The sequence below is a fragment of the Gobio gobio genome, assembly GCF_949357685.1.
Source record: "Gobio gobio genome assembly, chromosome: 16".
NCBI lineage: Eukaryota > Metazoa > Chordata > Actinopteri > Cypriniformes > Gobionidae > Gobio > Gobio gobio.
Window position 1 is genome coordinate 14,752,330 of NC_137109.1, and position 12,447 is coordinate 14,764,776.

Here is a 12,447-nt window from a genome sequence, read left to right on the forward strand (position 1 = left end):
CAAATAAATCTAATAGCAAACTAAATTAACCATATAAACTAAATTACTGATCGAATTACTAATCTAATGCTCACATTGTTACTGTATGATAATTTAAATGAGCTAGATGACATCACCGTTTTCTCCGGAGCGGCTGTACGGCTGAATAAAATTCTGCTGCATTATTTTCCTGTTTAACACCGTGAAGCTGCTTTGAAACAATCTGCATTGTAAAAAGCGCTATATAAATAAAGTTGACTTGACAAATAGGAAATAGAAGAGCTCAGCCCACCAAAATGTTTCAAAGTTCTAGTTTTTCATGTTTCTAATTTTCTAATACAATGTAAAACATAAAGTTACAATTCATGAAAAGCAGCGTATGAAACATCTTGGCAGCTGCAGTGAATATTTCCGTTGACTTCCTGCGCAGCAATTATAAATACCACGAATGAAGGAGATCAAAGGGGATCAGAGAACTGTAGCACCTTACCCAGTTTTCCTGTCAGGTCAGTGGAGTACTCGGTTTCACCAGCTGGTCTGGCACCTTCCCTCCCAGCACTGGAGTCATCTAGAGAGAAAAAGAATTGAGTATTTACATATAAAAATAGCCGCATGCATCTCTGATACTTTGATGAATATGACAATGAACTCTGAGATTGGCACACATATTTGTGTTCAATAAGATTACTATAATTCTTCCGTCAAATCACTGCAATCCTTCAACCACCTAAACCAAAATATAAAACTGTCTCCTGACCAGCTGACTCGAGTGCAAACATGATACTGTAGCTTAAAGACTTCAAATATCGACAAATATCGAGTGTCAGAATAAGGCCAGAAACATGGTTTACTCAAGTATGCTAAAGTAGATATGGCCATCACATTGCAGGGATGCAGTCTTGCTGAACATGCTTACGGTGCACTCTTGCATGGCTGGGGTGGTAACAAGCATCAGTACTCAAGGGGGTGATATAGTTTCCTTCAGATGTTTCTGTCATTAATCTGGATGTGTTCTTATTCAAGTTAACTAGCTATAAACAAGCCGACAAGATTCTTTTCAAAATGCTGGCATTTTAAAGCACAGCAACATGCAAAACTCATGTACATGTACACTGAGATATCATCAGCATTCACACAAAAAGTTTACAAAGGTGCAAATTTATGGACATTAACAAATTAATTACATTGATTACAAAAGCTGAAGATGTTACAATACATTTGAGGAACAAAAACCTTTAAAAACAGAAGAAAGGCAAAGGCAAAGATTCGCTTGGGTTTTCAATTTACTAAAATCTTAACCCTTGTGCATTGTTCAAATTCACTACCCTTTCGTTATGTTCGTGGACGAAAACATCCACTAAATTAAACTGCTTTAAAAATGTATCAGATAAAACAAATTTTCAATTTTTTTTTGCATAAATCTATGAATCAACCTCAGTCTTGATCAAAACTACTAAATGTTAAAAAAAAACAACAACAGGATTTTAACTCTTTAATTGCCAAGTTCATAAATGATGTCACTGATTTGGGGGGGGAAACTATTATTACTACTATTTTCAATATAAAATTTGATTGTGGACTGGATTTTTTTTAACCTTTTATCACAGTCTTGGACATGTCAAAGATTAGAAACAACATTGGCTTTGATGCATTGTTAGTTTTTGTGCAGTATCAGATTTAAATTTTTTGGTGCCACCTGGTTATTAACTGTAAAAATTACACATTTTACCTCTTCCCAACAGGGAAAACCATCAACAATCAAAAATGCATGATTATATGGTGTCATGGCTTTGCAATCAAAAAATGTGGTTATAATGGAAGTCAATGGGGCAAAAACAGCCACAAACAGTAAATGAGGGAGAAAAAATTAAAATCTGATGCTGCACAAAAACTAACAATGCATCAAAGCCAATGTGGTTTCTAATCTTTGACATGTCCAAGACTGTGATAAAAGGTAAAAGAAAATCCAGTCCACAATCACATTTTATATTGAAAATAAGTCATTTTGTGTAATTTTGTGCTCTTCAATATAATAGCAGTGAATAATGTCCAGCAATCAAGCTTTTTTAAAAAGAGGCAAAAGTATCACAGATGTATCCAATGTGACATGTGGAGTTTATTCCATGTTCTGGGGGAATTCAATAGGGTTTGGTGAAAAACAACCTAAAAACTAAATTCTTGCACGTTGGTCTTGGCCGATGTGCACGCTCGTGAGACTTGTGCATTTTCTTCATCGAGTCAAATATCACTGGACCAGAACTCTGTCTGATGACAGTCAGAATGACAGTTGACAGATGTAAACGCAATAACTTCTTGTTACAACGAACACAACAGATGCATTCACTTCAGAGAAGAAGGTACATGGGTTGTTTTTCCTGTCGCATTTTTGTTGATCTTGATTTCAACTTGTGTGCTTATCTGGGCGAGATGGAGAGAACTGCATGTCGCTAAAAGAATATGCACGTTGTAAGAAGAAGAAGTCCAGAGAAGACCAGTGGCCAAGGTCAAGAATTTCGCTACATAATACACTAAATTTCAGTTTATTTTCACCAAACCCTATTGTATACCTCCAGAACACTTGGAATATATGGCATGTGTTGCATGGGATCATTCTGTGATAATTTTGCATCTTTAAAAAAAAAAAAATCGCTATTCACTATTATACTGTATGGACGAGCATGTTTGAGACATTTGTTTAAAAAAAAAAAATCTTCTTTTGTGGTTCATAAAAGAAAGAAGGGCATACGGCATTAGAACAACACCAGGGTGAGTAAACAATGACTTAATTTTCATTTTAGTGTGAACTTTTCCTTTTAAGTTCTACTGAAGCTTCTCATCAGAGAAGATTTGTTCAAAATTCAAGGCAAACATTTAAAGTCACGTGTGGTGAAGAGTGAAAACTATGGCTGGAAATCTGTGGCCCTTCTGCTCTAGTTACAGCCCCAACTCATCCGTTCAGCACATGACTGGCATTTTCAGGCCTGTCAGCTCTTTGAAGCTGTCGGCGGGATGGTTTGATCTGAGAGTGTACACAGTTTAACACTCCTGCAGGAGAGGTTCCAGTCTGGGCAAAGGAAAACAGCTAATTGCTGGGCTATCAGCTTAATTACTATGGCTCTTACCCTTCACCGAGCCCCTCAAGTACGGTCACTCTACACATAGCTCATTTGTTCATGTCGGACTCATGCTCATTGCAACCATTGCGCATACAGTACATTTTCATTGGCACCTTAACAGCGGTTTCAGGATTACCTTTAGGTTTGTCATGTTAGTATAATTCATGAATGTAGTTCAAAGCGCTTTCATATAGCGCTTTGTCAGCTTATAAACCATGCACACATACTTCAAGACTTCACAATGTCTATAAAGGTGTCTGAGGGAAAAAACGAGTTTGATTCGTGGAAAGTCAACAAAACTTGGAAGAATGAGGGATGTCAGGTTTCTAAACCAAACAAACTCCTGTTTCCCTTTCATTAAAGCAAAGTGACACCGTAGCGTGCTGCATTTCACACGTTGACCATCTAGGCGTGTTCATAATTTCGAACAAGCTCAAAAGGACTTCAGTATGTTTGCTTTCATGTCTGCAGTGGAGACTGCAGTAGAAAACAGGGTCTTTTTTCCATAGGAAATCTGAGCGCAGGGCTCTGCTCCACTGGGTTTTCACCAGGCTGTGGCCTTCTAGATGTAATGTTCATTGGTGAGGTTGCGGACCAGGTACCCTCTTTTGCAAGAGTTTCGGTGGACTTTGGCGAGAGCTGCTAGGCATTAAACATCCAACTTGTGTCAGGACTTCTGAAACTGAGGACCCAGATGCAGAGTGAACAATGAAGACTTTATTAACAAGACTCTAGACAGGGCACAACAAGGAAGTGACAAGGTGTGAGTTCAAACAGCAGGGCAGGGGACAGACACCACAGGCAGGGAGGATGACCACTGAGGATGGCTTGGGAGGCAACACCAGGCAGGGCGATGGGGGGAAAACCCAGGCAGGAACACCAGGAACCTGAGACTTGATGTCCTCTCATGATGTCAGAATCAGCTCCAGTCTTGACTGCCAGGGATAAAGAGACAGTGGCCAAGGGAGACTCAGGACAGGAACCAACACAAGAGACACACAAGACAAGACAACAAGAGATAACAGACAAGAGCAAAAATAAAAACTAAGAATAGGGAAAAATGCAAACTAAGTATCAGAAATCTAAAAAGAAAATGAGAGATAAATATATAATGCAAAATAAACTATAACAAACAAGGAGCTAAATGAATACTAGAAATAAAAGACTGGAACTAGAAACAAAGAAAAATTAAAAACAAAACCCTAGCAGGAAACTAGAGAGAGAAAAATAAGACCACTAAACTAGAAAGAAACAAAATCAAAACTAGAGAAAACCAAAAAAATAAGGCTAGGGAAAATAAAGCTAAGAACTATAACTTGGCAAGATCAACAGCTATCACAAGGACAAGTTAAGCCAGACAACGAATGCACACAAATGCAAAGAACCAGCAAGGGCATGAGGGAAAGTAGCACAATATAAAGGGACCAGAGCACATGAGGATCAGGTGAGCACAATTAGTGAAACGAGGGCTAGACAAGAGGCTTGTTTGAGATGCGCCTCACCTCGCCTGCCGTTCAGCCGAGACTAGGCGGCTGCAGTGAGGGGAGGAGTGAAAAAAGTGCAGGCAAGACGGACAGTTCTCTCTTCTCGTAGTGGATCCGACACCTGCGAGATCAAAGGCGGATATCGCGGGATTCACACTCATGCGCTTTGTTGCTGATAAACTGGATGTAATTTAAGTTCTGTTACTTTTATATGAAAATAAATATTATGAACAAGACACCCAAAGTTTGTGTTATTTATTTCTATTCGAAAGACGTGTTTATCAATCATTTTGACTTTAATTAGGCCTTCATACATGTTTGTATATAAATATATATGTTTTATAAATATAACAACAATCACATAACCCACAGAGAGATCGCCTTTGTTAGAGAGTTTGGGAATATTCACACATAAAAACATGATATCAGAGTTTTAAAATCAAACATTTTTAAAAAGAACCATACATCACGGTTGTTTAAACCAATAAGCATTAAGCTGTGTCGCCAGCAAGTCGTTTCCCATCATGCTTTTGCTCAGCGCAGTCGGTGGAGAGCAACTGCGCTCAACTGCAGAATCCGACACATCCGCCTTTCGCTCGCGAGAGTTTTTTGACATAGGTCGGCATGGCATCAGAGCAAGGCGGACCGCCCTCGGACACATTTCTAACCGGCATGCATCTCCTGCTGATCACCGGTGATCGGTTCTGCGCAGATTTTGCTCATCTCAAACAAGCCTAAGGACTAAACAAGGGGGCGTGGTAAAGGGAAACAAGGAGGCGGGACAAGAGGAACACGCGGCACACACAAACAAACACAGCCATGTGCTCAAGCACAAGACAAACAAAGAAACACTAAACAAGGACAAAACAGACAAGACTGTCAGGGCAGGATCCTGACAACTTGGCTGTACCATGCCTTTCAGGGGTAGCAAAAAGCATCTGGTGTCCAAGATTTATTGTGCTTGCATGTTCGGTTTATGACCTCCAGTGCTGTCAAAAAAATCTGAATCGCTGCATCGATGAAGTTGAACAATCACCACGTTTTTCTGGAAGCAAAGCAACCACCTTCGCTCAAAGCAAAACTGTTTCCGAACACAACTTGCTAATTATGCTGTCATCCTCTACGTTTTAGATGAAGTCAGCTATGAAACTGGAGAGGGTTTGGAGACAACCCTCATGAGTGAAATCTTGACAGGAGAGACAATATGGGTGCTAGCTTTTAGGATTTACCTTGGCTTTGATTTACTGAATTCCAGCACTGGCTTATGGAAACCATTACCAACTCTACTGCTACACAGCTCTATATTAACAGCCAGCTCTAAACTGTGAAAATTTATGGTCCGTGGTCACAGCAGAGACGTTACTACATTACTGACTACAGACTAACCCGAGAATGAATAACACTAAGAAGTTGACAGATTAACTGCCTGCCGAGCATATTTATGTTCGATCGCACCAATGTATCTTTTGGCCACTGCGTATTTGGGGGTAAAAGAACATTGCTTGTGGATATTTCACAATATGAAAAACTGTGACCTGGCTCAAACGTCGCTGTTTTTATATCAATGAACCTTTTGAATTCCACCAACATTAGCTCAACATTAACTTTTTCATTTGAACATCATGAACAGCTTGATGTTAAAGCAGCTGTATTATGGTCTTAGCATCTATGAACATGAAATCACAATGGAATCTGTTTGCTTTCAAAAAATAAAAAGTTTTATTTTAAATGATTCATTATTCCAATTCATTATTCCCAAAAGTGTGTCTTTATCACTCTGTTTACTTTACAGAAAAAAAATGGGTTAGTGCAGTCAATCGATAAAAACCCCCCCAAAAAAACCCACATATTTTTCTGTAATTAATCGCAATTAATCACACCTAACATTAAAGTTTTGAATATGTTTTATATTGTAATAATTTCACATTTAATCTCCAAATTAATATAGATATTTTAAATATTTGTTTAATGGCAACTTTTTATAAAAAGGCATCACTGATACCAATACTGCTTCTGACGTCTATTGAAATTGATTTTCCCCCCTCAAGTTTAGCCATTAATTATAGCCATTACAGTATAATGGAAAGCTATATATTTTAAATTTAAGTGAACTCAAAACAATCTTCACATAAGTCCATTATAATAAATGTCACATTTGCCTGCCCTTCAATATATCAGGCATAAAAATTTCTATTGGCCCAGTCAGACCAGTTTTTTACTTGCCCTGTCAAAATGCAAAAAAGGTTATTGTTTTCATTGTTTTTGATCCTGTCTAACAGGATATAAATAAATTAAATAAAGCTTTCAAACACTTTGCAGTCTTCACTTAATAAATTAAATATAGATTAATCCTTATTAAAGCTGCAAAAGTTATTCAGTTATTCACTCTTTGTCTTTTGTTCTTTGATTAACATTAATGACAGTATCACATCTTTGATTAGCATTAATGACAGTATGACATTAGGCTGCTGCCATTTTAAGACCTGACGCACATGACCCGGATCTGGCACACTCTTCTCACAACTCTTTACGTTCATTTAAGACTTCATTTAACTAATTAAAGACAGTGCTTCCGAGTATACTCAACAAAACTGGCATTTTGGCATAATTTTGACCCCTCAAGCACTGTCTGAAGCGGCTTTCTGTGCATATGAGTGTGTCACATAGACAGGAGATTCACAGATGCGCGGCAGTAATGCACTGCATTCTCTTTTGCCTTATTGCGCTTGAATGGTTTAAAAGCATTTGCATGAATATGAGCTTAATCATATAATGTAACGTTGGCCAAAGAATAATGGTAAAAAATAGATGCTGTGTTAATTGCGTTAAATATTTTTAACACGTTAAACGTAAAAAATTATTTGCATACGTTAACGATTAATCACATGCATTAACGACAGCCCTAATATAGGGATGTCGTTAACGCATGGAAATAATTTTTTTATGTTTTATATAAACTAATATTTGAATTTATTAGTCACAAATGGTTAAACAATTACATAACAGCATCTGGAGTTTCCAGAAGGTACAAAGACTGTTGAGATCATTCTCTGATTTGCTCTAGCGGCTTCAACGTTGACCTGTTCCAAACGTCAACTTCTGAGTCCGCCTGATCACCTACAATCATTCCTACTTTGGCACAATCCCAAACAATCCTGCGGCTGAATCCGTTCTTCAGCTGTGGAGCACCAGGCAGATTTAGAAATGCCTTCTTTCCCGGAGCTGAGGACTGACCCTGCATTAAGTGTTTCCGTTTCTCTTTTAAGGATTACCGGAGCAGAGCAGAGGGAAAAGCGAAGAGCCTTGATGAAACTGTGTCTACCCTAAGGGCTTTCATGAATACCAGCTGAATTCACATTACGAAAGGAAAATGTCAAGGAAGACCTGGACAATCTGTGGAATTAAATATATGACAGAAATATAAATAACAAGACAATCTCTGTTCACTGACTAAATCCATAAAACCTTCTGGTGTGCTATAAAAACGGTTGTCAAAATTACACTCAACTATACCCTAAAATAAAATCTTGAAAAGGGGTTTCCACATCAAGTTTTAAGTTTAAGGATACATTTTTACATTAATTTCAGAAATCAAAATGTTATGAGTGTCCAGACATTGTAAATCTCTAATGCACAACAAAGTGAAACTTTTGTCTTGAAATTAATTTCTTTGGATTTTAGTGAAAGTTATGATATAAAGGCACAATATGTAAGATTTTTTGATTAATATATCCAAAAACCACTAGAACAATGTTATACTATATTTAGTTGACTTGTGTACTTACATTATACCAAACATTTCTAACAATGTTTAAATCCAGAGAAATCAGATATTTTAACCACGTCACAGCTCTGTCATTGTGTTGCCTGTCAATGACATCATATACGCGTACCATGGAATCACTAAAGATACTTTAATATATTATTAAACAGGTGAGCAACTGTTTGGAAATTTACAATTTATTTTAAATCATTTAGTATCATCCAGTTTTAATATTAATATGATATTCTAATATCGATCTAGATCAGTGCAAAAAGTGTCTCATACCAGCCACTGAGAAAACGCACAGAGTAATGTTATAACATATCTTTCATCACACTCAAATGTATTTAGAATTATTGTTTTTTTAATAATGTAAAACAGCACTGCGTTACCCCACACACGCAACGAAAAGAGCGGAAGCATAATAAAAGTAGGTGTCTCTCATTAGCATTCGCTCCAGCTGCCTCGGCTTCTGATCATTTAGGCATTCATCCGGATAGATTTGAAAACTGAGTTTTCATTTCAAAACGCTCTCCGTCCAAACTACGGTTTTCCAAAAGTTTCTCATCCCCACTGAAACGTCAGAAAACGCCAAATTCACCTTACTGCGCCTTTTACTTTTATGGAGTAAAACCCCATAAAAGCTCACAGAGATGATACAGACGTCAGACATCATAAAGTTATCACGCAATTATTCTGGCAGGATAATTTTATTTAGCAAAATATCTCACCATTCACTAATGCGTCCAGGTCGCACTTACTCGCCATTATTATGTTTGGTCTAAAATGCAACTCATCTCATGTTTCACCGCAGGACAGCAAATGTGAGTACATTTTCTGTCATCCTTGCAGGTGTGATATGAAGTGTGCAAAGTAACATATTTTAGCAACTGTGTGAAAATGAATGGCACATAACTAGCACAATAGCGGTATAAACATACAAATCTATTGGTACAATATGCGTCACATGACTAAACATGCATCATCGTTTTCAAATACCTCCGTCTTCACAGTCCACACTACAATGCGAAAAACAGCGTTTTTAAATGTATCCACTTTGGAACTTTTATTCACTTTTTTGTGAATAAAAATGCTGTCTCAGTGTGGACGGAAGGCCAAAACAGAGAGAAAAGGATGCGTTTCAAACGAAAACGTATTAGTGTGGACATGGCCTAACTCATCTATGAAGATCTATGAAGTCCGTCGGATTCCTTTCCATCAGCCAAGGTGAAGACGACAACTCCCATGAACTCATGCTCATTCACTTTGTCATCAAGCTACACCTTTGGTTTGAATAAGCGACTAGTGGCAGAAATAACATATTGTGCCTTTAATTAGCTTGCTAACTAAGATTATAGTGTGTGTGTGTTTGTTTGTTTTTGTGAGGAAAGATCACATTTGAAATGCCTTTAAAATGTATACTTTATAAGTGCAAGTCTTCCGTTTTAAATGTAGTCAAGTACAAATTTCCCACAAATAATAGTCACAATATGTAATTTTTCGCCGTTAGAGGCCGCTTAGCTTAATGACGCCTTGATTTCTCAGAGCTTTTATTCTGCCGCAGTTGTCTCTTCCGCTCATGCGTATGTGGGTTTATCATATTAAATACATTATTTGAGTGTATTGAAAGTTATGTACTAACGTTACTCTGTGCGTTCGCTTGGCGGCTACTATGATACATTTTTCACACTGCAGTGAGCTAGATCAATATTAGGCATGGTAAAACATGGTACTCGTGGTAAATCAAGAAAACCAGATTTAAACAATAAGACTGTGTTGAGCTATATAATGATTTGTTTTCTGTCGATGAATGTATCCAAACAGTTGCTCACCTGTCTAATAAAACACATAGTATATTAAAGTTTTGATGTTTTCATGGTTTCTATCAAATAAAACACCCGGTATACCCGGAATTCAAGGGTAACGCGGGTATGATGTCACTGATAGGCTACGCACGGACACGGTCCGCGTCCTGGTTAAAAATGCTTATTTCTCAGGATTTAAACATTCTTTGAAACATTTGGGATAATGCAAGTACACAAGTCAACAAAATGTATAACATTGTTCTAGTGGTTTTTGGATATTTTAATCCATATATATATATATCTCCAAGTATATTACTGAAGTAATTTTACCCATTTAAAACAAGAAAACTGTGGAACTGTCATAAGTAATTTGTACATTGTCCAACGTACTTTGCCATTATTCATAATGCTTTGGATTAAAAGCAATGCAGTTGCACAAACACTGTAACTGAACACTATGAAAGAAATACTTGAAACAGTTCAATTGTGGTTTATTTGCTCTCTCTGCACAAAACCAGATAATCAGATCTGTCAAGCTAAAACATTTGAGCAAATGAGAGAATGTTTGGAAACTAAGGTCTGAACTAACAAATCTTCCACACTTTCTGTGATTACTTCACAATGTCAAGAGCAAACTGAAACCTCAATTTCTGTGCGTGCTTGTGTGTCACGATGGATATTTGTTCAAACTGTAAATGTGTGCAGAGCTCTAGAGCGGCTTGTAACAACAGGAGTTTGATGGCATACGATTGGTGGGCTCAGTGGTAATTGCGGCCATCTGTGATAGATAAAGAGAACAAACAGAGCTCAAAAAGGTGCTTGTGCCCTGGCTGGAAACATGATTGTGAACTTAAAAACATTTAAAATAAAAAACATAAAAATCTCTAAAATGTGTTATTTTGAATTTTTCATTAAAGTGTGTGTAACTTTTGGGAGTCAATTCAGATAATCAAAATCAAATAATCCTGTTTCACCTGGAAACATGGAAGAAAAATGGTTTGCAAATATAAACTTTTTACATAAATTTACATAAATAAATAGTAGTAATAATTAGGAGATTAATCAAAATCTTAATAAAATCGCAATGTGAGCAAGTGCACTTTCTAAACCACAGAAAGCATGATTTGTCCACCAGTCATCTCAGTGTGCAATCTGAATGCACTCATGACATGCAAAAATGCACAGAAGGGAAAGTGAATTAAGGGCAGGATAAGGATAAAAACACTAACACACTAATCGTCTAGATTTCTAGGCTAATATTGCACGGCTACGAGTGTGATATTGCATTTATACAACAAGTCAAAATGTGTAAATAAATCAGAAACAACAACAGAGTGTCTTAAAACCCTCTTTTATGCAACACTTCCTTCCGCCACAGATTCAAATCTCAAGTCGAGCCCAAGCCTCCGTTGCTAATTCTAAAACAAGTAACGCAATTACAATTACTGAAATTTAAATGAGTTTGTTACTCACGTTACTCTCTTTTGTGAAAAATTTACGCAAGAACGCAGACAATAAGCTCAAATCTAGGCCCTAGCCCAGCCCATGTCTGACAGCTTATCAAAATTCTTGGCCCGAGTCTGACTGGAGCCTGTGTTTTTTTGTTGTTGTTATCCTCCCTGTTACACATTGTTGCAGCCATTGAAATAGTTCAGTTTTGTTTTTAATGTCAAAGTAGTTATATTTTATTTAGTTTCTTTATTAAGTACATTTTTTGGTTTGTTAAATTAAATTTTTATTTTTTAAAGTGACGACTAAGCGGCCGACAGTGAGTTAACCCAACGCTTTAGCCTCTCAAAACAACAATTGACTTGCCTTCCCTATGATAAAATAGTTTAACCGTTTAGCCTACTACCACCATTACCACCACCACCACCAACACAGTAAAAAGGCATTTTTGATAAGTTGAGGTAGGCTGATCGTAGGTGCTTGCATATGAAACGGGCTACACAAAAAAACATGCAGGTTGTCTTACCTCTCCGCAAAATGAATATAAATCCGATCTTCAATTCCCAAGCTATATGCACATTTAATGGAGTTCACGTCAATGAAAGCAACAGATATGAGCTGCATTTTATTCTTCAGCTTATTTCAAGATCAAAGACCTCAATATGAGAAAGAGCGACCTAAGCACTGGTGAGATCATTTAGTCTCATTAGTTTTAATGAAGATGATTGTGTTTTTGAGCATCTGAGACTTACTTCACTTGCGGCAGTTTGCGTGTTGGCTTGCTACTCATTTGCGGTGATGCGTGTTGCAGTAGCGCCTTTAAATTTGACTACAAGTTAGAACCTCTAACA

General features: G+C 37.3%; 1 protein-coding gene across 1 annotated transcript in view; it reads right to left on the bottom strand.

Annotated features, from left to right (window-relative positions):
- The window catches only part of fgfrl1a (fibroblast growth factor receptor like 1a), a 102,308-nt gene that overhangs the window by 17,860 nt on the left and 72,001 nt on the right, over window positions 1–12,447 (bottom strand). Inside the window, exon 4 of the mRNA XM_079839804.1 lies at window positions 470–547. Within this exon, the coding sequence (XP_079695930.1) occupies window positions 470–547 (78 nt within the window). The remainder of the gene's footprint in view (window positions 1–469; window positions 548–12,447) is intronic.